This window comes from Symphalangus syndactylus, chromosome 6, assembly GCF_028878055.3.
Source record: "Symphalangus syndactylus isolate Jambi chromosome 6, NHGRI_mSymSyn1-v2.1_pri, whole genome shotgun sequence".
In the NCBI taxonomy this organism is placed as follows: Eukaryota; Metazoa; Chordata; class Mammalia; order Primates; family Hylobatidae; genus Symphalangus; species Symphalangus syndactylus.
The window spans coordinates 97,432,474-97,460,280 of NC_072428.2; the positions used below are offsets into that span (position 1 = coordinate 97,432,474).

Below are 27,807 nucleotides of genomic sequence, written 5' to 3' on the forward strand. Positions count from 1 at the left end.
AATTTTACGTACTTTACTTCCTCCAACAGTTTTCTAACACTTCAAGTCAATTTCACACTAGGTGACCATGCATGAATGATACATGGAGTTAGTGGTCACACAAAAGGGAAAATTTGATTGATCATATATAATTATAATTTATGTAAATTATTTAAAATATTTAAATACTTAAAAATATATAATTAGCCCATTAATTGGCATATGTGTTAAAAAAAGAAACCTTGTAAAACTTGCCTGTCTTCTGAAAGTGTATTGACAATGTGTAGGAGGGCCATTTTTTTAACAGAAATTTTTTTTCTGGTTTAAATTCATCAGGAAGTTACAAACTTTCACTACAGTAAAAATGAAAGTAAGTGAATAGTCAATTCAATATTTATGATTAGTCAAGTATTATATAGTTAGTAATTTTAAATAAAATGATTAAAGTTTACAGATAAAGGAAACCACTTACAAGCTGCTCTGATTTTACACTGTATAACTGGATGGTCTTTGCCACGTTTTTTGACACAGCTAATGTGAGGTTTGTATCAACAGCAGCAACATTTAGTTCACTGGAGAAAATAAAAACAGTTTTTAAATATTAGCAACATTGTTCATCAACAAAGTAAAGAGTGAGATTAAAAACTCAAACCCAATAATCACTGTGGTTATTCTTTTTATAGATTTCACTGCTTCCAAGAACTGGTTGCATTGTTTCATTTTACCCCCTAAATTCAGCACTCGGAAAAAGTGCCTGGAGATAGCTTCCTTAATGACCAGTTTCTCATTAATAAAAGCATGTCATATGTGGGTTCAGTCTGTGATTAAAGGAGTAAATTGTGTACAGATTTTTAAAGTAGCACTCTTGCTAATACTGATAAAGTGCAATTAGAGGCACTGCATATCACAGACATCTGCAAGGAAATGACAGCTCTTGAATGGAAATGATGACCTTGAAGGGACATAGGCTAAAAATATAAATTACACATGATATATAAAGATACTCAGCTTCTGTAGAAATTATGCCAATTCATGCTAGTTTCAATAGAGTAGCTTTTTAAATAATATAAAAGCATAACAGAACTATAATTACAAATTTTTAAAATTCGGATTCTTAAACTATTTTTTTGTCATGCTTCAGCTTTAACATTGGATTAATTGGGGCATTTGATCTGACTGCCACAAAAAAAAAAAAGGTATTTTACAAAGACCATGGAAAGAACACTAGAAATTAAAAATAATATAGAAACCCATGTACAGATGGAAAGCAAGAAAAGTAATTATTGTCCCTGACGCAGTAGAGTAAATATTACCAGATTCTCTTTTTAAAGAAGTTGAAAGAGTTTGAAACAATACTAGTGCATACTACGTGTAACAAAAATGCACTTTCATATAGTATTGAGACATAATTTTGTTAATGTTCACTTTTAAATTTTATTAAACACTAGCATAAGCATGATTCTTCCAGCTGTAGATTATATTTGATTATAGCATTGTCAAGTTGCATAGAGGAATGGGAGAGATTCCTCTTTAACATTTACATAAACAGGTCAAAGAGATCAAGTTACTAAGACCTACAGTCAGAAGGAAAGTCAAGGCAATTGTGGAGAGATTTAGGACCAAGATGCTGGGCAATCTAGACAATTTGTAGGTACATTTGCAGCAAAAGATATGCTTATGTATATTATTATACATGTGGTTTTTTATTTTTATTTTTTGAGACAGGGTCTCGCTCTGTCAGCCAGGCTGGAGGGCAGTGGCGTGATCTCGGCTCACTGCAGCCTTCGCCTCCTGGATTCAAGCGATTCTGATGCTTCAGCCTCCTGAGTAGCTGGGGTTACAAGTGTGTGCCACCAGGCGCAGCTAATTTTTATATTTTTAGTAGAGATGAGGTTTCACCAGGATGGTCTCGAACTCCTGATCTCAGGTGATCCACCCACCTCTGCCTCCCAAAGTGCTGGGATTACAGGTGTGAGCCACCATGCCTGGCCACCTGTGGCTTTTTAGGCTTACTCTTCTACGCCTCAGAATCACCATCTTCAAATCTTTAAAAGAATTTAGACCTCAGTCTCATACTATTTTTTATTCCTTAAAACGTCCATCTCAAATGTACAGATCTACTATTATCACAACTTGTTAGTCATGACAGAAACTGAGATAATTTCAACTGCAAATTAGTCTGGATAACTTTTAAATACGTGTCTAAAGCCAACAGTATATAATTAAATCGTCTGCAGGCATTCAGGTGGCACCTCTGCTAGGATACTTTCCCTTTTTAGTCTTAAAAGCTGTTACATTCACTTAAAAAGCTTAAAATAGCAAACACAAGATAATCAAAGTTATATTCCTATTTCTGCCATGAAGCATTTTCTGGAGTTTAAGACACAAAAAAATTAACCTGTATGTTTTAGTTTCTCAATTTATAAAATTATTTATTATGTTTGACTTCTTGTGTAATGTAAGAAATTTACTATGATATAAAGAGCTAGGTTTACTTTGCATCCTTGGCAAGATACAGAATAATTATAACAGGCTGTTTTTAGACTATATTTAAGGTATTTAAATTATTTTATTAATTGGAATCTCAAGTACTTACTATGTGTGCACTCATTTACTGTAAAATTCTTAATTTAATTGTGGGCCTAATTACTTGAATAATTTGAAAATAAATTAAAAAGGTACTGCTATCATATAACACTAACAAATATGGCAGTCATCTTATGGCATGCCACTATATAAAAAATACATACCTTGCTATAGTTTTAATAATACCATCAAGTTCATCAGAGGAAGGAGGATTACGACCACCCGGGGGAAAAACCAAGTTGATAGGATCGAAGAGTCGAGATAAGGATTTTGATAGATAAGCAGCCTCATAGGGTTGTAGTGAGTCTTTCAAAGCCTTTTCTGGACTGTGGAAACAAAATTTTTTAAAAACTAACGTAAATTGCACAGAGCTAAATGCTATTGTATCAGGCCGTAAATACCTTTTTAAAAAATGCACCTCCCATAAAAATGTAACTCTATATTAAAAGAAAATTTATTTTACAATGTACATATTTACTAATATATTTCATAATTAAACATTCAGTACCATAGTAACCTTTTTTTTTTTCTTGAGACGCAGTCTCACTCTGTTGCCCCGGCTGGAGTGCAGTGGCGCAATCTTGGCTCACTGCAACCTCTACCTCCTGGGTTCAAGCGATTCTCCTGCCTCAGCCTCCCAAGTAGCTGGGATTACAGCTGCCCGCCACCATGCCCGGCTAATTTTTTGTATTTTTAGTAGAGATGGGGTTTTGCCATGTTGGCCAAGATGGTCTCGAACTCCTGACTCCAGTGATCCACCCGTTTTGGCCTCCCAAAGTGCTGGGATTACAGGTGTGAGCAACTGTGCCCGGCCTACATTAACATTTTAATTTCTATGTAAGTCCCCACTATAAATGCACAATAATATGCACCAATACTTACTGTATTATCTATTTCCTTAAACTAAAAGAATAACAGTAAAATCCTATTAATGCTAATGGGGGCTATGCCTTTACTTGCAAATCCTGCCTACAGAGTTATCAAAGCATACAGAAGAGAAACCAGCCTGTAGAGACATGCTCCATTAGCTTGGCCCTATCTATCCATAGCTGCCGCCCCAATAAAGCTCACTGTCTGAGAGGGAAGTGTACAGACTTAGGTTTTTACGTTTTCCATTTTTGTGTTACTAGCAAGAGTGAGACAAAATAAAAAGTATTTATGAAAGTCCTAAAATCACGTAAATACTTCCAAGTGGAGTTCTACGCTACTTTGTTTTATAATATTCTTCACAATATCAAACTTAATCTGAGAAACATTTTTTTCCTGCTTGCACTTCCTGTATCTTTAATAATTCATGCTGATTTTCATTTAGCAGTCAAACTATTTGATCTTACACTTTGCTTTTGACAATTACTATCAAATGTCTATAACCATTATTTTCATGTTTCCTTACTCCTATAATTAATTCAGTGTCTTCTCACATCATTCCAGTTTACAATCCTTCTACCAGCTTTTGCACTGTCTTTTTTCTTTTATAAACAACAAATTTTCCTTCATCTAAAAAGTTAACCTTTAAAACACCTGACCTGCTCCTTCATGTATATGAAACTTGGCTTTCTCTTTTTCTCACCCTTCTGGTCCACTGATACGACCTAGAGATCAGAATGCTCTTGGCTCCAACATCGTAATTCCATAGTTATCTCTTAATGTTTTCTCATTCAGTAAGTATTTCACTCAACACATATTTACTGAGAATACTATGCACCAGGCACTTTGTAAAGTGCTGGGAAGATAGAGATTAAGAGTGCTTTACAGTCTTGTGAAGAAATTGGCAGGTAAAATGTTAATTATAATAATTTCTGTATTAGATGAAGATACCAAGATCATGATGGGAGCATGAAAGAACTTAGTGTCTAAATGTGTCTGAAGCAATTCTCTGTTGAAGTCCAAGCCATCTATTTAAATGTCACTATTTTTACTCATGTCATCTACTGACCTCAGAAGCCTCTTCCCACTTCTGCAGAAATTTTGGCACTGAATTATAAGAACTAACACTTTCCCGTTCTCCAAATCTACCGTTAAAGATCCTTGGTAACTACAGTGTCAAACATCTTTTCTAAAATATGTCCTATATTAAAAGTCTACATTTATAATAACCTTTTTTGACTTTACTAGGGGGCTTCCAAATTTGAGTCATCACTTTGAACTGCTCCACCTCTAAGATCTTCAAGCTTAAAGGAAACTTTCTACATGCCCCACCTTCTATCTCTATTTTTCCTTCCAAAAATATTAAGTCACTACAATATTTGCCAAGTATTTCCTAGGTGCAGAAATATAGTAGAGAACTTGCTTAAAAAAAAAAATTCCCGGCCGGACCTGGTGGCATGGTGGCACGTGCCTATAATCCTGGCTACTCAGGAGATTGAGACAGGAGAATTGCTTGAACCCAGGAGGAAAGGGTGCAGTGAGCCAAGATCATGCCACTGCACTCCAGCCTGGGCGACACAGCAAGACTCTGTCAAGAAAAAAAAAAAATTCCCTGTCTTCTTAAAGCTTACACAGTAACAGGAGTGATACACACAAAAATAAAAATTTAAAATAAGTTAAATATGGAATATGATAATGGTAAGTGCTAAGAGAAAAATAAAGCAAGGAAGATAGAGAATAATGTTTAATCTTTTTTCCTTTTTCATCCAACTTTAGATAGGATGAGGCAAAGGAAGGCTTACTGAGGGGCCCTGAAGAAAAAGAGGGAGCTAGTTGTGTAGATTTACAGGGAAATTCCTTTCTATGAGGAAAGAACAGCAAGTACAAAGGCCCTGAGGAGAGACCATACCTGGCTGTGTTGGCCAGAGGTACAAATCAAGTAACAGGAGGGTAGTACAAGATAATATCAGAGAAAACAGATGGACGTCATGTTGGGCTTTGCATGTCTATAAGGGTGGTATATTTTACTCTAAAGAACTTGTTCTTTGACCTTATTGTTACATGACCCCTTCCTGCTTCCAGCCTCCATCAGCCCACCATGTCTATGTCATCCTTTTTCCATAGCCATCATTTCAAGGTGCTCTCATTAGCACCCTGATTTTTCCAATTCACCTTTCTTTCAAAGTTCTAAGAAAATGTTATTGAGATGTTCTCTGTATCTGCTGCTAAGCTGGCCAAGTACTTCAAGAGAAAAAATGATTTCTACTGGACATTTATACAAACCTCTTTAAAATCAAGAGGCTGAAGGTCAAAGTAATAACCTAAAATTCTACTTGTGCAACTCTTCAATCTTTATAGATGACTTTTGTCTTGGTTTTACCCTAAGAGCAAAACCACTGGCCATGACCTTTCTCAACTTGGCACTTCTCTCTTTTTTTCCCCTCTTACAACTTCATCTATTCTCTGTGACTTTCTTATTATTTCAATGAAAGAGGTAACCTCACTCCTTTTTTTTTTTAAATAAAAAATTCCCAGAATAATTTAATCTATCTCTTCTTATCCCATTCTCTTCTTACACAGATCTGATCGCTACACATTACATGTATCACAGCATCACTCTGTACACCATAAATATGTATAATTATGTCAGAATAAACAAATAAAGGAAAAAGATATGTCAGCATAAAAAATATATAAAGACATCTCTCTAAGTAAAAAGGTTTTATTGGGGAATAACACACAAGAAGCAGGACTGCTATCTTGGACCTACAGACAGAACAGGGTGGCCTCTGGTATGTCTGGAAAACAAAAGAAAGGCTAGAGTTTATTGGGGGAAGAGGAGGTTATGCAAGTTGTTTTCAAAGACAGTTTATTGGCACTGGTAGCATCTTATATAAGAGCTGGTGAGTTCCGATTGGTGAGTGTCAGTAAATTGCAAGGTAGGACTTGCAATTTTAGTGTTATGGTTAGGCCCTTGCAGTTTGGATTGGGCTTGTGGGATAGTGTGTCAGGCAAATGTTCTTGTATAACTGGCTAGCTGTCCCTGTGTGACTTGTGTAGTAAGCTGCAGTTGAGAAAAATTTCTTGTGATAGTTCTTGTTATCAGGCAAATCATGTGTGACAGCTCTCCCTTCATGACCCTCCCCCAGCTCTATTTTGCCAGGCTTTGACACAAGTGACTCCATGTCGAATCTGACAACTTTCATATATATAATTTACATAGCATACCACCACTTGAATTCAATCACTGAAATTACACAATTTGATGAATTTTGTATATTCAGAGATCTGTGCAATCATCACTATAGTCAATTTTAGAACATTTTATCACCTCAAAAAGAAATCTTGTATCTTTAACTATAACACTCCACCTTCCTCACTCCATCCCCCGTCCCAATCGATCACTAATCTACTTTGTGTTTCTATAGATTTTGCTATTCTGGATTTGCATGTGAACGGGATAATACACTGTGTGTATGTGTATGTGTGTGTTTTACTGTCTTCTTTCACTTAGCATAATGTTTTCAAGGTTCATCCATGTTGCAGCATGTACAGTACTTCATTTATTTTTATGGCTAATATTGTATATATTTTAATTGTAATATTTCATCGTATGAATATAGCACATTTTGTTTACCCATTTGTCTGTTGACAGATATTTGGTTGTTTCCATCTTTTGGCTATCAGGAATAATGCTGCTACAAACATTTGCATACAAATGTCTATGTGAACATATGTTTTTATTTCCCTTGGGTATACATCTGGAGTGAAACTGCTGGGTCATATGGTAACCATGTTTAATAGTTTGAAGAGGCCGCACATAGTGGCTCATGCCTGTAATCCCAACACTTTGGGAGGCTGAGGCAGGAGGATCCCTTGAGCCCAGGAGTTCAAGACCAGCCTGTGCAACAAAGCAAAACCTCGCCACTACAAAAAATAAAATAATTAGCCAGGCATGGTGGTACACGCCTGTAATCCCAGCTACTCAAAGGCTAAGGTGGAGGACTGCTTGAGCCTGAGAGTTAGAGGCTGCAGTGAGCTGTGATTGCACCACTGCACTCTAGCCTGGGCTACAGAACGAGACCCAGTTTCAAGAAAAAAAAAAAAAAGTTTGAAGAATTGCCAAACCCTTTTCCAAGGCCCTGTACCACTTTAGATTTCCACCAGCAATATATGAGGATAGTAATTTCTCAACATCCTTGCCAACACTTGCTACTGTCGTTTTGTTTATAGACATCCTAGGGGGCGTGATATAGTAGCTCATTGTGGTTCTGATTTGTATTTTCCTGACCATCTATTTCATGTGCTTATTGGTCATCTATGTTTTCTGGAGATGTCTGCTCAGATCCCTTGTCCACTTTTTAATCGAGTAATTTGTCTTTTTATGGTTGAATTGAAAGAGTTCTTTATATATTCTGAAACAAGTCAATTGCCAGATCTATGAGTCAGAAATATTTTCACCCATTCCTAATGGTAATCCTTTGAAGCAGCAAAGTTTCTAATTTTCAGAAAGTCCAAAATATCATTTAAATATAATTTTGTCTTTTGTTGATTGTGATTTTGGTGTCATGTCTAAGAATTATTTACCAAATCCTAATGCATAAAGATTTGCCCCTATGTTTTGTAACAGATATATATATATATGTAAATATATTAAAAAATTTATATTTTTAATTTTTATATTGATTGATTTATTGAGATGGGGTTTCTCTATTTTGTCCAGGCTGGACTCAAACTCCTGGACTCAAGTGATTTTCTCACCTCAGCTTCCCAAAGTGCTGGGAATTACAGGCACGAGACGCTGTGCCCAGCCTTGTTTTATACTTTTAATCTAATATTTAAATCTTTGATCCACTTTAATTTTTGTATATGATGTGAAGGGCACCACTTCATTCTTTTGCATGTCACTATCAGCTGTCCCAGCACCATTTGTCTAAAAGATAATTCTTTCTCAATTGAAAGAATGGTCTTTACAGTTTTTGAAGACAACTCACCATAGATTTATGGGTTTCTTTCTGTACTCTCAGTTTTATGTCTATCCTTGTGCCAGGCAGTACTATACCATCGGGATTAAAATTGCTTTGTAGTGACTTGTGAGCCCTCCTACATTCTTCTTCTTCTTCTTCAATATTGTTTTAACTATTCTGGGTCCCTTGAAATTCCTTATGAATTTTAGAATCACTTGTTACTTTCTACAAAGAACTCAGCTGAGATTCTGATAGTGATAGCTACTGTACTGAATCGATATATATCAATTTAGGGGGCATTACCATCTTAACAAGGTCAAGTCTTGCAATTCATGAAGATGGGATGATTTTCTACTTAGATATTTCTTTGAACAATATTTTACAGTTTTATGAGTATAAATTTGCACTCTTTTTGTTAAAGTTATTCCTAAGTATTTTATCTTTGTGGTGTTGTTATACATATTACATCTGTTTATGTTAATAAACCCAACAATGAATTGTTATAATTATTATTTTACTATCTGTCATCATTTCCTAGCAAATTTCAGCTTTGTTCCTACCTCTTGTGCCAAACTTGCTATCCAAAGATAAAAGTTAAGCTTGGAAATTGAGTTATCCAAAAAAACTGCCTTTCCTTTGTTCCCAAACAGCTGCAAGATGGAAGGCCACATCCCTCTCCAGGTGGCCTCCCTTACCCTGATCCTGTAAATTAACAGCTTATCTTCACATATAGGCACAATGACAATATTAGAAATAATTCTACTGCCCACTATGAGACAAATGCAGATTTGCTGAACATGAGACAAATGCATAACCGACTGTTCCTGTACCCTCTTCTTTCACATGTAACATGTGGATTCAGTGAGTGCTAATCAAAGCCTCACAAGAATGTGACCACTTATCTCACTACCTACCCTCCCCACTTTTTTTCTTTTCCCCTTCCCTTCCTGCCCACTCTTTCCCCTTTAAATCTTGAAGTCCTCAAAACCCTCTTTGGAAAAAATCCAGGTCTCAGATCCTTCAGTGACTAGAGTCTCTTCTTCCCAGGCACATCTTTAACCTGTGCAAAATAAACCTCTAAATTAATAGAGACCTGTCTCAGACACTTTTTGTTTTATACAGTCGATACATATTATTTTATATAATTGCTTTTTAGGTCAGTTAAGAGAAGAAGAAAATGTGTGTTTATATTGTCTTTTATAATTTCATAATTACCTTTACTTTGTGGGGATTTGAATTATCTGGGGTCACTCGCTTTCAGCCTGAAGAACTTTCTTTAGTATTTCTTGTAAGCTGGAATGCTAGCAACAAATTCTCTTTTTTAAATCAAGGAAAGTATTTTGCCTTCTTTTTGAAAGGGCAGCTTTACTGGACATGGGATTCTTGGCTCATTTTTTTTCCTTTGAGCAATCTGAGCCCACTACCTTTTGGCATCCTTTGTTTCTGCTGAGAAGTCAGCTGTTAATGTTATTGGGACTCCCTTGTAAGTGAAGTGTAGTTTTATTTGGGAAGCAGGCATGGGGAGTGGGTAAAGACAGGGTCTCACCTGAATGTTCCCCAGGCTAGCCTTGAACTCCTGGCCTCAAGCTATCCTCCTTGGCCTCCTAAAGTGCTATGATTACAGGTGTGAACCACCGCACCCAGCCGATTATATAGTTTTTCCCTTGCTGCTTTCAGGGTTTTGTCCTTGACTTTTGACATTTTTACTAGGATGTATCTGTTTGCGGGTCTTTTTGCATTAATCTTACTTGGAGTTTTTTTAGCTTTCTGGATGGATAGGCTATTGTATTTCAATAAATTGGGAAGGTTTCATTCACTATTTCTTCAAGTTTTTTTCTCCATTACATCTCTCCTCTCCTTGTGGTATTCCTATAACATAGATGTTGGTATTCTTAATGGTATCCCACATTTCTTTGAGGCTCTATTTTCTTCATTATTTTCTTTCTGTTTTTTGACTTGTGTAATCTCTATCACCCTAGCTTCAAGTTGGTGAATTATTTTCTCTGCCAAGTCAAAGCTATTCACAGAACTAAAGGAAGGCGTGAGCCACCACAACCAGCCAAAACTGGGCATTTTAGATACAATGTTGCAACTCTGGGTACGGGTACCCCCAGCTCTAAGTCTTGTTATTGTTGTTTGCTTTTTATCTGTTTAGTGATTGGCTGGATTATTTTAATGAAGTCTATCTCTCTCCCACAGTCTTCAATCTCTGATGTTCCTCAGCTAGACACAGCTTTGGGTATGCTAATAGTCACCTTGAGATGGCAGTGCTAATGGCAGGATTATCTTCCTCATTTTTTTCTGACCACATCCAGATACTTAACTCCATTAACTGACTGCTCTACATTTTCAACAATGCCTTGAGGCACAAACTCCTCTACAAAGGCATCTACAAAGGAGCTAATTGTAGCTCCTTTAATAGAACACTTTCTGAGGTCATGTTTGATATTTGTTCTGATTCCAGGAGGGGCTCCTCCCAGCTGTCTTATTCTCGGGATCTCTCCTTGGAGCTAGCTTAGGTTCAGCTATCTTCACTAGAACTACAAGTCTCCTCCCACTGCCTTTCACCACACTGCCAGGGTTTTTTTCAGAATACCCTTAGCTTTAAACTTCTCCAGGTTCAGTTGCAAATGAAGTCACTTACTTGGGGAAGAGAAAAGGGGCTGTTTTTCTCTTTCTTTTTTCCTTTTCCTTTCCCCTTTCCTCCTCTCCTCTCCTTTCTTTGCCTTTCTTTTTCTATATCCTTCTTTTAGAAAGGGTGTTGCTCTGTCACCTCAGCTGGAGTATAGTGGTATGATCCCTGCTCATTGCTGCCTGGACTTCCCAGGCCCAAGTGATCCTCCCACCTCAGCCTCCCAAGTAGCTGGGACTACAGGTGTGGACTACCAAGCCCAGTTAACTTTTTTATTTTTTCTAGAGATGGGGTCTGTTTTGCTCAGGCTGGTCTCAAACTACTGGGCTCAAGCCATCTGCCTGCCTTGGTCTCCCAAATTGCTGACCAACCACCATGTCTGACCCAGGACCTGATTTATTGCTTGCCTCTACCCAAGTAAAAATCTTTATGCCAGGGCTCTCGACCTGAGGGTGGAGAAAATGACAAGCTTCTTTCTGACTGACACCTTGTAGAAGGCCAGGTCTCACTGATGTAGGCCTCCATAACAACTTTCAGCACTAACTGAGTGGTTAAGCTAAATATTAAAAGCTGAAAGAGCCAGGGTCCTTATATAAAGGTTGAGATATAACAAAAGCCTACCAAGAGTTTTGCTTAGGCCTTTCCTGGGCCTTAAAGCATGACAAGGTAACGAAGGAATTCTTAACAGGACCCGTTTAGGATTTAAAAAGTTTTATTCAGGATCTGAAGAAATTCTCCAGGCCTCCACAAACAAGTTTATAGGTAATCTAAAGAACCCCCCAAACCTCCATGATTTAGTAGGAGAAAAGATAAGAGTAATCACCCCAGCACTTGGGGCCCATTTAGATTAAATAATTTACTGAGGCTCCAGAGGAAGGTCTTCAAGACTCAGAACTTAGTTATAGATGAAAAGAAGTTAATCACTTATGTCTTTAGATAAATGCACACTTACATGTAGACATACACTTACATGTAGAAGGTATATAAGCTCTGGAAAACTTTGTAATTTTGAGTTGGTGTGGCGGTATTTTCTGGGCCTTATCCCTGCAACTGGTTACAGAAATAAAAAACTCTCCTCCTCTCCAGTTCATCTGCATCTCGTTATTGGGCAGCGAGAAATAGCAGCCCAACCCTCAGTTTGGTCTGGGAACAACCTCACTCTAGGAAGTGAGCACTTGGTGGAAGGCAATTGCACGAGGTCCTTTCAGTTTATATTTCCTGGTAAAGAATCACTATTTCAAAAGCCCAGGCAAAGGTAATTAGGGCCCCAGTACTTTGAGCCTGCCATGCTCAAGGACCCATTCATTGCGTGGGAATTGGGCACAATATGGGAGCTCCCTACTCCTGACCTCGCTTACCTGAAAGTTAGCCTCAGCAGCTTTCTGCTGAGGTCATTATGAGAAATGTTGAGGCCCTGCTCTTCCCAGGAAGACAGCCTTCCAGCTGGGAGCTAGGAGAGAGGGAGCCCTGTGTTCTTGGCTACTGCAGTATAGAGAACAATCTCCACTTCACTAAGCTGAGGTGGGTAAGACGGGAACAATCTTGACTCAAATACCACAGGCTCCAGTTTTTCTGACCAAATTTTCCTAGACTTTCTTGAATAGATGCTTCTTCATTTTGCTGTTTGCTCTTAGGAGCATTTCTGGACTCCAACTTAAATGAACTCATTCTTTGGGGCTCCACACTGCTTTGAGTTGTCCTCCTATCTCACCATTTTTTTCTGTCTTTGTCTCCTTTGTAGGCTGCCACTCCACTGTCTAATCTATAAATGCTGGTACCTTTCTTGGGCCAAGGCTCTCTTTTCTCTCTATATATACATCTTCCCTATGTAATCTCTTCCAATTCCACGATTTAAAAAAATGCACATGATGATGGCAGGGTGCGGTGGCTCAGGCCTGTAATCCCACACTTTGGGAGGCTGAGGCGGACGGATCACCTGAGGTCAGGAGTTCGAGACTAGCCTGGCCAAAATGGCGAAACTCCATCTCTACTAAAAATACAAAAATTAGCCGGGCATGGTGGTGTGTGCCCATAATCCCAGATGCTCAGGAGGCTGAGGTGGGAGAATCGCTTGAACCCAGGAGGCAAAGGTTGCAGTGCGCAGGTATCACACCACTGCACTACAGCCTGGGTGACAGAGTGAAGACTCCATCTAAAAAAATAAAAATAAAAATAAAGTGCATGATGACTTCCAAATACGTATTTCTAGCCCTGACTCATATTTAATTACCTTTTCAACAACTCTATTTGCATTTCCAATTCGCCAGTTTCAAAAGAAAAATATTAATTAAATATAATGCTTTGAAAAAATTTTTCCTATCTTAACCAATCAGTCTTCCACTAACTAGTCATATCCTTGATTCCCCTGTCTTCTCAAATCCATGGCTTGCCCTCTATATATCCTGCTTCAAAAATACATCTTGAATCAATCTGACCAAATTACCACCTCATCTGCTCATCCTAGTTCAAGTCATTATCATCTCTTATCTGGATAAACAAAACACTTTCCCTCTTCCACTTCTCCAACTCTGTGCTGGTCCCCCCTAAGTTGTCTACATAGCAGTCACAGTGCTAATTTTAAAATGTTTATCAGTTCGTATCATTCCTCTAAATCAATGGTTTCTCACTTTATTAGGATAAACTCCAAGCCCTTTACCATTGCCTATAAAGCTCTACCTGATCTCACATTTCCTTTCCTCTCTGATCCAATCTGAAACACTTCCCTTCTTCGTTCACTATGTTCCAGCTGCACTGGCTTCTTTCTGTTCTTCAAACCTCCTCATCTTAATTTTCTTTCTTTCTTTTTTTTCTTTTTTTTGAGACGGAGTCTTACTCTGTTGCCCGGGCAGAGTGCAGTGGCACGATCTCGGCTCACTGCAATCTCCACCTCCTGGATTCATGCAGTTTTCCTGCCTCAGCCTTCTGAGTAGCTGGGATTATAGGCATGTGCCATCATGCCTGGCTAATTTTTGTGTGTGTATATATATATATATATATATATATATATATATATATATATATATATATAACACACACACACATATATATATACACACACACACACACATATATATATCTATATACACACACACACACACACACACACATATATATATATATATATTTTTTTTTTTTTTTGTAGAGACAGGATTTCACCATGTTGGCCAGGCTAGTCTCGAACTGCTGACCTCAAGTGATCCACCCTCCTCAGCCTCCTAAAGTGCTTGGATTATAGGCGTGGGCCACCGCACCGCACCCAGTCTTAATTTTCCTAAGGCCTCTAAATTTGTTCTTCTGCCTGCAAAAACCTTACTCTAAATTTTTCATGGTTGATTCTTCCACACTATTTAGATCTCAGGTCAAATGTTACCTCCTCATAGAAGCTTTCTCTGACATCCTATATAGTAAGCAACTCTACAGCATTATTTTATTTTCTTCATAGCAATTATCTCTACTGAAAATTTGACACAAGTAATGAATCATGAAAAATGATACCCTGGCTATTCATGTTTTGATTCTGTTCTGATTCTTCTACGGCCTGGTTCCATTCATTCTCTCTTTTCTTTCTTACATCTCCCATCTCTTTTCCTCTCCACTGGCTACTTCCATCTATGAAAACTCAACTCTTCCTTGTTTGTGTCCTTGAACCCTGATGATTTTTTGACATCTTCAAATATGGCCTCCTATATCTCGTTTTCCTCACCAACCACTCAACTGAATTCATCTCCAAAAAGTGACAATAATATCCTATTAGTGAAAACACAGTAGCTTTTTTGCTCTAATTTGTTTTACCTCCATTGAATTTACGGTTTTATTTATTTTTTGAGACTGAGTCTTGCTTTGTCACCCAGGCTGGAGTGCAGTGGCACGATCTCAGCTCATTGCAACATCTGCCTCCCAGGTTCAAACCATTCTTTTGCCTCAGCCTTCCAAGTAGCTCAGATTACAGGCATGCATCACCATGCCTAGCTAATTTTTTGTATTTTTAGTAGAGATGGTGTTTCACTATTTTGGCCAGACTGGTCTCGAACTCCTGACCTCAGGTGATCTGCCCATGTTGGCCTTCCAAAGTTCGTGGCCTTTCTTCTTTCCCTTCCTTCCCTTCCCTTCCCCTTCCTTCCCTTCCTTCCTTTCTCACACAGTGACCTACCTACCTTCCTTCCTTCCTTCTTTTTCCTTCCTTCCTTCCTTCCTTCCTTCCTTCCTTCCTTCCCTTCCCTTCCCTTCCTTCCCTCCCTCCTCTCTCTTTCCCCCTCTCTCTCTTTTCTTTTCTTTCTTTCACACAAGGAACATATATTCATTTTACATAAAAGCAGAAAATACAAAATTAGGATTCCACCTCCTGGAAATAACTGTTACTGTTTGCTTTGTATATTTCTAGACCTTTTTTAGTGCATGCACATAGATTTAAAAATAAAACTAAGGCAGAAATAGAATACTATATTTGCTATTTTATATATACTTTAAAAAAATATGATATATCATTAAATCTTTGTAGATCAACAGACATAGGTTCTGTTCTCTTTTGCCCTCTCCATTAGGCCTTACTGAATCTGCCTATTATAAAAGAGTTATTGAGAAGATAATCTGGTCTCATTCCATGATTCTAACCTATCATGGCCATTTATTTTGCCAGTCAAAACTACTTTTTTTTTTTTTTTTTAAAGAGAGACAGGGTCTCACTATGCTGCCCAGGCTGGCCTCTAACTCCTAGGCTCAAGAGATCCTCCCAAGTAGCTGGGATTACAAGCATGTGTCACACTGCCCAGTACTAGTCAGAACTTCTATATACTGTATTTTGCTAGTCAGAGCTTCTAACTATACTGGACACAAATTCAACTATATGTATTTAGTAATAAAATTAAAGGAGAAACAAACAACTGTTTAAACAGCACCCATGAGTCTATCCAATATTTTTCTTACAAGGTAGGTGATAAGAAACTGCTACTGCTTTAGGCAGCCTTGACACAATAAATATGATTCTAGTGTTTAAAGAAAGGTGTGAAAGCCCATCACTTGATCTGATGCTCAAATTGAAAGTTTCAAATACTCTTTCAATTTTGGAGGAAAGCTGGGCGGGCTAAACTTGCTGAGATGGTATATTGGTTTCCAATATGGCTCCTAAATATGGCTATACTACTATACTTCAAGGATGACCTAAGAGATTTTCAGGGGTAATTTTAACTATACAGTTGGACCTCCATTTCTGCAAATTCTACATCCAAGGATTAAACCAACCATGGATTGAAAACCTAGTTAGGCCTACAATGGTTGTGGCTATAATGAAACATTTATTCACATTTTTTCTTATCATTCTCTAAGCAATATAGTATAATAACTCTATGCATAGCATTTACATTGTATTAGGTATTACAGGTAACCTAGAGATGATGTGCATAGGTTATATGCAAATATTGTATCATTTTACATAAAAAACTTGAGCTTCCCAATGGGTCCTGGAACCAATCCCCTACAAATACCTAAGGGATGACTACACTCTGCCTTTTTTTTTTTTTTTGAGATGGAGTCTCGTTTTGTCGCCCCGGCTGGAGTGCAGTGGCGCGATCTCAGCTCACTGCTGCCTCTGTCTCCCGGGTTCAAGCGATTCTCCTGCCTCAGCCTCCCGAGTAGCTGGGATTACAGGCGAGTGCCACCAAGCCCAGCTAATTTTTGTATTTTTAGTAGAGACGGGGTTTTACCATGTTGATCAGGCTGGTCTCGAACTCCTGACCTAGTGATCCACTCTGCTTTTTCTTAACTCATTGACTGAGAACCTATCCCAGCATAAGATTTATCTCCCCTGTAGTTTCTGAACACCCAAGTTCCTTTTATGTCACATTTATGCAAGTGGTCCATCAATAAATGATACTGTCTGAGGTAATTACAGGTATATTATAACATTGATTAAAATACAATGACCACAGCATGATCATCTTCTAGCTTCTCATCATCCTACTTAGTGTTATACTTTAAAATTGACTCCAGCAGGAGCCAGAAGTGTTCAACTAAGGGTGAAAACTGACTTCTTCAGTTAAAAGTCTTGCAAAGTCTTTTAAGGTATACAAATAAATTACAAATATTTAGAGACTTGGCATATACTTAATTTATAATTTAAAATAAAAATAAAAGATAAAATTTAAAATAAAAATAAAAGATAAAATTTAAAATAAAAATAAAATTAAGATGCCAACTAACAGGTCAAATTAAACAAACATACTCATAATCTGGCTTTTTTGGTATGAATGTATCTTGTGCATCATCTTCCACGTGTTGTAGGTCAACATAGAGGTCTGTAGTTCCACTTGCATTAAAATTCCCTTGGATATTCTGACTGTACTGTTGAAGACGCTTCCATAAGTCATTATAAAGACGTAATAATTTGGGGTATTCTCCTTCAAATGCCTGCTTCAAAAACATAGAAGCTGCCAAGCAAAACAAGAACATGAATTAGAAAAATAATAACATGTAGTAAATGTTTCTTTTGCATATGAAGATAATGTTCCAAATAACCCATACTATAGGGCAAACCAAAGATGTGTTCTAATGAAGCCTTTGACAATAATGCTAATAATAATAATTTTCCACTTTGACTATTCACTGCATTTGATGCGCAAGTCATATATTTTGAAACCTAATCTATATTAAAAAAAAATAGAAAAACCCACAATTGTAGTTGAAGATTTCAATTCCCTTTTTCAAGAATCAAGAAATAAGTACACAGAAAATCGGGACAGAAAACTAGACAGCGCTAACACCCAATTGACTTAATTTACATTCACACAATACTTCATGCAAAACAGCAAACACACATTCTTTTCAAGTGCACATGGAGTATTTACCAAGATCAACAATATTTGGTTCCATTAAACCGGTCTCAATACATCGAAAAGGCTTCAAGCCATACAAAGCTTGTTCTCTAGCCAAAATAGTTTCAGATTAGAAATCAGTAACAAAAAGATACCTGAAAGGAATCCTCAAATATCTGGAACTACAAAATGCTTCTAAATAACCCATGGGTCAAAAAAGAAATCAAAAGGGAAATTAGAAGTATTCTGAACTGAACAAAAATTGTAACGCAACATATCAAAATTTGTGGGATGTCACCAAAGGAGTACTTGGGGGAAATTTATGCAAATATTTACATTTGAAAAGAAGAAAAGTTTCGAATCAATGACCTAAACTTCCATTTTAAGAATATGGAAAAAGGCCGGGCGCGGTGGCTCACGCTTGTAATCCCAGCACTTTGGGAGGCCGAGGCGGGCAGATCACGAGGTCAGGAGATCGAGACCACGGTGAAACACCGTCTCTACTAAAAAAAAATACAAAAAATTAGCCGGGCGTGGTGGCGGGCGCCTGTAGTCCCAGCTACTCGGAGAGGCTGAGGCAGGAGAATGGCGCGAACCCGGGAGGCTGAGCTTGCAGTGAGCCGAGATCGGGCCACTGCACTCCAGCCTGGGTGACAGAGCGAGACTCTGTCTCAAAAAAAAAAAAAAAAAAAAAAAAAAAAAAAAAAAAAAAAGAATATGGAAAAAGAAGGGCAAACAAAAACCAAAGTAAACAGAAGAAATAAAATAATAAAGCTCTGAGAACAGATATCAATGAACCAGAAAATGAAAACAAGAAATATTGAAACCAAAAACTGGTTCTTTGAAAAGATAAGTAAAATTGACAAACTTCTAGCCAGATGGATTAGGAAAAAAGAGTAGAAAGAAATTACCTATATTAAGAATAACAGAGATGATTTCATTACATATTACAAAATATTCTGCAGATACTGAAAGGGTAATAAAGGAATTATGAACAACTTTTTGTGAATAAATTTGAAAACTTTCATGAAATACACAATTTCCTTGAAAGAAACAAACTAACAAAGCTCACTCAAGAAGCAACAGATAGACTCAATAGCACTATACCTGTTGATTCTTTTAGTTAAAAATCTTTCCACAAGAAAAACTGCAGACTTAGATGACTTTAGTGGTGAATTTTATCAAGCAATTTAAGAAAGAAATAAAAGCAATTCTATACCAATTCCCAATTCATTCTGAGGTCAGCACTGCCCTGATATGAAAACTAGATATTAAAGAAAAATAAAAACTACAAAACAATATTCCTTATGAAGATAGGTGCAAGAATTATAACCAAAATGTCATCAAATCTAGTCAAACAATATATAAAAAGTATAATACATCATGACCAAGGAGATCTATGTCAGAAATTCATAGTTGGCATATATATATATATATACACATACACCTGGAATTATATATGTATATAGTCCCACTATATTGTCCAGGCTGTTCTTTAACTCCTAGGCTCAAGCAATCTTCCTGTCTTGGCCTCCCAAAGTGTTGGGATTACAGACATGAGCCAACATACCTGGTCAGCTTAATGTGTGAAAATCAATCAATGTGATTCATATTTTAACAAACTTAAAAGAAAAAGCGTATGCTCCTTTCAATAGATGAAGAAAAAGCATTTGAAAAAAATCTAACATTCACTCCTACTAAAAACTCTCAGTCAACTAGGAACAGAAAGGAACACACCCTTAACCTAATAAAAGGCATCTATGAAAAACTACGGCTAATATAATACTTAAGAGAATAAGTAATACTTTTGCTCAAAAATCAGCAACAAGACAACAATGTTAGCTTTCCCCACTTCTAATATCCTAGAGGTTCTGGCCAGTGTAATGAGGCCTAAGTAAATAAGTAAATAAATAAGACATTCAGATTGGAAGGCACACAGTCTTTTTAGACAGACAATATACAAGCATCTATATGGAAAATCTGATGGAATCTATGAGAAAAGCTACTAGAGTTAACATAATAACTGAATTTAACAAAGTTGCAGGATATAAGATTAATGTGCAAACTCAGTCATATGTCTGTATACTAGCAATGAACAATCAGAAGTTGAAATTTTAAAAGAATACAATTTAGAATAGCACTAAAAATATGAAATACTTAGATATATCTGACAAAATGGGAAATAGCTGCACACTGAAAACTGCGAAAATAATGCTGAGATGAAGAAGACCTACATAAATGGAAAGAGAACATTCATAGTTCCAAGATATTGTTAAATGTAAATTATCCCTAAATTAATCTATATATTAAATGTAATCTAATTTAAAATCAATGCAGGATTTCTTTTAGTAGAAATTGAAAACATGATCCAAAAATCATATGAAAATGCAAAGAACCCAGAATAGTCAGGGCAACAAAAACAACAACGTTGGAGTACTAACACAACCTGATTTCAAGACATATAAAACTATAATAATCAATACACTGATAGTGGGGTAAAGACAGACACATAAATGAATGGTGCAGAATAGAGAGTACAAAAATAGACCCACACATATCTGGCAGACTGAATTTTGACAAAGGTGCAAACACAATTTAGTGGACACAGGTAGAGTTCAACAATGATACTGTAACAATTGAATAGCTATATGCAAAAATATCCTCTTTAACCCACACTCTGTACCTCATACAAAAATTAACTCAAAAAAGATTAAATTTTCTAAAAAAAAGACATCTGAGGCAACTTTTCTGTCCTTGAGTTAGACATGATATGAAACCAAAAGTATGGTCCGCAAAAGAAAATGATAAACTGGACAACATCTAAATTAAAAGTGTCTGCTCTTCAAAATAAATATGCCTAAGAAAATGAAAATACACACCCCAGAAAGGGAAAATCAATTTCACATATATCTGATGAAGCACTTGTATCTAAAACACATAAAGAACTCTCAAGTCTCCATAATAAGAAAATAGCCTAACTTCAAAAATGGGAACTTTATCAAAGAAGGTATATGAATGGCAAATAAACACATGAAAAAAATACTCAACCTGTTTAGTCAATAGGGAAATGCAAATAAAACCACAACGAGATACAACTATATAACTGTTCAAATGACTAAAATTAAAAAGAGTGACCATATCATGGCCGAACACAGTGGCTTGTGCCTGTAATCCCAGCACTTTGGGAGGCTGAGGTGGGTGGATCACCTGAGGTTGGGAGTTTGAGACTAGCCTGGCCAACATGGTGAAACTCCATCTCTACTAAAAATACAAAAATTAGCCGGGTGTGGTGGTGCACACCTATAATTCCAGCTATTCTGGAAACTGAGGCATGAAAATTGCTTGAATCCAGGAGGCAGAGGTTGCAGTAAGCCGAGATCGTGCCACTGCACTCCAGCCTGGGCAACATAGACTCCACCTCAAAAAAAAAAAAAAAAAATGACCATATCAAATATTGGCAGGGATAAACAAACTAGAACTCTTGTATAGCTTGTGGAGATAAAAAATTGTATACTCATTTTGCAAAAGAGTTTAGCATTTCATTAAAATGTTAACTATATACCTAACATATTGTTAAATAATTCTGCTTCTAGATATTTATCCAATAAAAATAACAGTGTGTGTCTATATAAGGAATTGTACCTGAACATTCACAGTATCTTTATTTGCAGTAGCAAAAACTGGAAACAATCCAATGTCCATCAACAGGCCAATGTATAAACAAACTAATATATCCATGCAATGGACTACTATGCAACAACAAAAACATACCACAATATAGTTGAATCTCAATAAAATCATGCTGCATGAAAGAAGCCAAACAAATAAGAATATATAATATATGCTAAATCATTCAATTTGTACAAAATTCTGGGAGCTACAAACTACCATACAGTAACAAAAAGCAGATCAGTGTTTGCCCGGGGATGGGGGAGGGGGATAGTGGAGAGAGTAATTACAAAGCTGTACAAGGAAACTTTTGGGAGTGATGAATATGTTCACTGATTGATTACTGTGATGATTTCAGAGGTGTACTCATATGTCAAAACATATCAAATTGTATACTTTCAAGACGTGTTGTTTATTGTATGCCAGCTATACCTCAGTAAAGCTATTTAAGAGAAATTATCTCAGAGAAAACTTCTTTGGCCTCCCTCCTCCCTGATAAAGCAGCAATGCACCATGGGCCTCAAGTAACACTATATGTTCTTTCACAGCACGCCAATAATGCAAGGCCCTGGGTTTGCTCTTGTATTTGGCAAGAAATCTTGAGAGATATGGTAACATTATCCTGCAGACAGACAGCAGACTTATTTACTATTCACTACAAAAGTGGTAGTTTCTTCAAGCTCAAAGTTCCTTACCTGCCATGCAATCTCTCTGTATATGCACCATCCACATGGGCCCACGTCATATCACCCTATAATATCTGGAGGCATGTGAAACTAAAAAACAATATGCTAATGCTCATGAGTCTTGCTGTGTTGTAATAAAGTTCTAAACATATTTGTTTGAAGTATGTTTCTCCTACTTGGCTGTTAACTCCATGAAGTCAAGGACAATGCCTCTTTTCTTCAAAGCACATTTGGTACCTAGCACAGTGCCTGTAATAGCAGAAGTAAATATTTCTTAAATAACAGAATGAAGTTTTTGTTTTTGTTTCTTTTCTTTTCTTTTTTTCTTAGAGACGAGGTCTCACTTCGTTGCCCAGGCTGGTCTCAAACGATCCTCCCACCTTGGCCACCAAAGTGTTGAGATTACAGGTGTGAGCTATCATGCACAACTGAATATTTTTTTTTTTTAGGGGACAGTATCATTTTCACAAAAATCTTATCTATACAGAACAAATTACTATTGAGGGTTTAAGCCAAACTTTGTCTATATTATCTCAGCAAATGTGATTAACTGTAAGTTACTTAAGTCAATTATATTTAAAGCTTACAAACAAGTATTATATATTTAAATCTTGAAGCTAAGTTTTTTTGCTTGTTTGTTTTTTGTTTTTAGAGACAAGGTCTCGGTCTGTCACCCAGGCTAGAGTATAGTGGCACAATCACGGCTCACTGTAGCCTTGACCTCATGGGCTTAAGCAATCCTACTCAGCCTCCCAAGTAGCTGAGACCATAGACATGCACCACTACACCCACCTAATTTTATTTACTTTTTAATTTTTGTAGAGATGGGGTCTCCCTATGTTGCTCAAACTCCTAGACTGGTCTCAAACTCCTAGGCTCAAGGAATCCTCCCACCTCACTCTCCCAAAACACTGAGATTACAGGAATGAGCCACCACACCCAGCCAAAGGTAAGTTCTACTATAATTTATTTGATACGTAGTTATAAAGTGTTCATATTACCTATACAATTTTAATTATTTGATGAAAATTTATAGTACACCTACTGTACATTCTGATAATCAAATAATTTATACAAGGAAAATTACAGGTTAATTCCCAGTTACCTGGGAATGTATTATTCAGATTATTGCCTTGTGCAAACTTGTTTTTTTTAATTAATCACTAGTGATTACAACACAGGCACAAATGTGGAAATTAAACTCACATTAAACAACCTAGTTACTATTAAAACAATATTTTATAATTTAGAAGATAATTCTATGTATTGTACTCCTACCAGGTAATAATAGCTCTGGGGAAAACCCTCTGATTAAGAAAGTCTGCCTTTGATTTTATTCCCCTACCTTTGTCTTCTTGAATTCACTGCAATAAGAACCTCTACAGCTTCCAAAATATGTAGGGTCAGACCCATCCGAAACCTTGAGATAATTCACATGAAGATTAAAGGATATAAATAGTCTATGTGCTCAATTTCTCTCTTCCCATCTTCTCTATTCCAGTACCTTCTTTTACTTTCTTCCCTAGCCCTGAACACTGTAAGAAGTTACTAGTTTGTATTGACTGTCCTTCCCCTTTAAAATGTGAGTTAAATGAAAGCAGGGTTATTATTTGACTTATTTTCTTCGGTGTTTGTTTTACCTAGATTTAATACTTAGCATTCAATTACTGAATGAACAAATGAATTGAAAGTAGAATGAAAAGGGGGTCTAGGTTTGGAGTTATGTCATTTCCCCCTTGGAATTATATCAGCCCTGTCTTAATCTTCTTACTACCCCTACATCCCTGGTTTAAGGCTTCACAGGACAGCTCTAATGTATCCTTTATCCCAGAGTTGGAGCAATCTTAGGTCTTGTCTTAGTCTTGACTAGCTGTGCCTAAACCTCAGCCTGTATGATGCTGCTTCTCCTGCATCTCCCTATAAAAGGACCAAACATCTCCTGTCTAGGAAACTGGCGGGGTCTGGCCAAGAAAAGGCAGTACTCCTTAAAACTCTGCCAACCTTCAGATGCCCAAATACTGGGCAGTGCCAAATATACCTGGAAGGATTTAAGCATTCATCCATTCAACAAATATCTGCTGACCACTTAGTACATGACAAATACTGTTGTAAAAGCTGGATATGCAATGGTAAACAAAATAAGCAAGTTCCTTTCCATATAGAGATTATACTCAAGTGAAGAAGGACAATAAACAAGTCATTATGTAACATAATGTCAGGAAGTGCTAAGTGACTTGAAGAAAAATAAAGCAAGGTTAGAGAAGAGACAGTAGGATGTGCTATTTCATATATTTACCTGGGAGGACCTCTCTGAATGAAGCAAGGATAGGCTCCATCTGGATATTCAGGGAAAGAGCGATTCAGATAGAAGAAACAGCAAATGAAAAGGACATGGAATAAATTATCCTAGTAGAGGCTGCTCGTCATATTTTAAGAGAACTGCCTGTTGTTTGGAGGATTTGGCCTGAAACAGTCAGCCTTCATAGCTTAATTAAGTGCCGCCTTTGTGAGCACGTTGCTACCCATTTCTTGCTCATTCCTTTTCCTAACTGGCGCAGTTCTCAATCAGCTGCCAGGCCTTCACCTATATCACCCAGATTATGAAAGCAAAGGAAGCCAGTAATCTATTGCCTTTAGGATGTCTTGAATATTTTCTGTTTCAAAACTGTACTAGTTATCTACTTTCATGTAACAACTTGCTATAAACATTAACTGCTTATTTTAAAAACATACATATATTATATCATAATTTCTTTGGGTTGGGAATCCTGGCATGGCTTAGTTTGTTCCTCTGCTTCAGGACCTCTCACAAGGCTGTCATCAAGGTATCAACCATGGGTGGAGTCTCATCTGAAGAGTCAACTGGGGAAGGATCTGCTTCCAAGCTCTTATGGTTGTTAGCAGGATTCAGTTCCTTGTGAGCTGAGAGCCTCAGTTTGTAGCTTGCTGTTAGCTGGAAGCTGACCTTGGCTCTTGCCAAGTGGAATGGTATGACAGCTGCTTGTATTGTCAAAATGTGCAAGCCAAGAAGGCAACAGAGAGAGAGCCTGAGAGCAAAACGGAGGTTAAAACCTTATGCAACCTAATCATAGGAGGGATACCCACTTTGTATGTACAAGTTAGAAGCAAGTTCTGCCTATACTTAAGAAGAAAAGATTACAAAAGTGTGCAAATACCAGTAGACAGATGTCACTGAAGGCGATCTTAGAATCTATCTGCCACAATAAAATATATCATATTTCATTCACATTAATGGGAATTATAGAAAAGTCAAATACTAAAGGCCATACAGCAAACTTGCAAACACCTACTTTTGAAATACTTATATACTGTAAAGTATATTAGTCCTTTCTAATACAAAACAATGACAAAACAAAATCAGTTTTACATAAAAAATATAATTGTCTAGAGTATTATTGGAAAAAAATGCCCAAATATACTAAAAATAGTTCAGACATAAAATAAGAGTACCAGAACAAAACACAGCTAAGTCATTTGCCCCAAGTTAATGAGTTTTTCATCATTCTTTCTGCTTTAGCCACTGAAGTGGGTAATAATTTTTAGAAGCAAATAAACATTTATATGAACTAAAACTAATTGTAAATAAATGTAATTTTCTTTAATTATAGTTCAGAAAAACTCAAGCCAGAATAGAAATAAAACAGACCTTTGTAAAACTCAGAGAAATCTCATTTAAGATTAACAGATATTAAAATGCAAGTTTTATACACAAAATATTGGGATGGAATGAATGAAAATATCTGGCTATAGCCCTAAGAGATTTCTCACATTTTGGTTTTCTATTGTTTCTCCTCCTCATAATGGTAGCAACGCAAAGTTATGGAATCCAATACCAACTAGGTATGCATTCTGTACTGCAATCCTTTCTTTTTTAATGGGATATAAAGCATACACAATCTCTTCCAAACTTCTAACTCTGTAAGCCTCAATCCACTGGTGATATGAAGATGGCCATCTTTCCTATCTCACAGAAAAATAAAGGCTTCTAGGAAAGAAACTCTTCAATTTTTCTACCTTCTTCCCGTCTATCTCTAGTCTTCAGCTTTGACAGGAACATGTGTCCAAGACCTATTCCTCAATTTCTGTTCTCTGGTTTCATCCCAACTCATCTCCTCGAAGATTATTTGTTTCTTTTGTATTTTTAGCATCCCGCTTTCTACTTGCTTCCTCTTAGGATCAATAAAAGATGCCTGAACACGCTCTCTTATGATATAAAAAAGCACAAACAAGATGCCAACACATTCCGCTTTAACTCTATAAACTATTCATTTGCAGCCACTGTCTTGTTGCTCCTTGTAATAACAGTCTGCACACATTTCCTTGCCTCTTCCAGACTGCAGTCAGACTTTCAATTGCCACAACACCACTGAAATTATTCTAGTGAAAATCACACTATCATTCCAACTGCCAACAACAGTGGGCGTTTTTCTGATGTCTCATTTGATTTCTGTTGATCACTCTCTCCTTTGAAAAATACTGTCCATGACCTCATTCTTTCCTGTATTTTCTACTTCTCTAAATTTTTCTTCTTATTCTTCTGTGCTGACTTCCTTCCTCTGCCTTAAGTGCTTTCCTTAAAATTTTGAAAACACTGTTTTTATAGGTTTCAAATATATCATGTAGAGAGAATAGTATAATGTGTATCCATCACTTAGTTTCAGCATTTGTCATCTCACTCTTGTTTTTATCTATATCCTGGCCAATGCCCCTCCATCACTACCAGTTATTTTGGACCCAATAGCATTCTATCATTTCACTCATAATCACAAGTATATCTAATAGTAGGAACTATTTTCTTCATATAGCCACAGGAGGTCATTATTCTAAGTGAAGTAACTCAGGAATGGAAAATCAAATATTGTTTGTTCTCACTTATAAGTGGGGGCTAAGCTATAAGAATGCAAAGACATAAGAATGATATAATGGACTTCAGGGACATGATGGGGGAAAAGGGTGGGAGTGGGGTGAGGAATAGAAAACTACATATTGGGTACAGTGTACACTGCTTGGGTGATGGGTGTACAAAAATCTCTGAAATCACCACTAAAACACTTATCCATGTAACCAAAAACCACCTGAACCCTACAAATTATTGAAATAAAAATAAAAATTACACAAAAATATATAGCCACAGTTCTCTTTTACTTTACAAAATTAACAATCAGTGGTGACATCTGCCTGATTGAGTTAGGAATTTTTTTAATGCTTTGTTTGATTTAGGATCCATAAATAGTTCACCTATTATAACTAGTTGATATATCATCAACCTAATCTGTAGTTCTCTCATTTTATTCTTTTTCATTATTTGTCTAAGAAACTGGGACATTTGTCCTACAGAGTTTCCCATAGCCTAGATTTTGCAGATTCCATCCTTTGATCCTGTATTTCCTGTAAATCAGCAGTTGAATCTAAAATAGTATTTTTCAGCTTGACTGCATCTTGAAATAACTGAGGAGCTTTTAAAAATCCTTATGTTCGGGTCTTACTCTTAGAGACTCTCAGGTAAATGCAGCCCAGGCTTTGGGATTTTTAAATACTGTCCAAGTGATTCTAAAGAGCAACCAAGTTGAAAACCACTGATATAGGTAAGAATT

General features: G+C 36.8%; 1 protein-coding gene across 8 annotated transcripts in view; it reads right to left on the minus strand.

Moving 5' to 3' along the window:
• Positions 1–27,807, minus strand: part of COG5 (component of oligomeric golgi complex 5) — a 373,684-nt gene that overhangs the window by 84,653 nt on the left and 261,224 nt on the right. For 7 of the 8 annotated variants that reach the window (XM_055283617.1, XM_055283616.1, XM_055283613.1 and 4 more), the window contains 3 exons: positions 17,249–17,453; positions 2,730–2,891; positions 452–551 (listed from right to left, as the gene is read on the minus strand). In XM_055283617.1, the coding sequence (XP_055139592.1) occupies positions 452–551; positions 2,730–2,891; positions 17,249–17,453 (467 nt within the window). The remainder of the gene's footprint in view (positions 1–451; positions 552–2,729; positions 2,892–17,248; positions 17,454–27,807) is intronic. The other variant, XM_055283612.1, reaches the window with a different exon arrangement.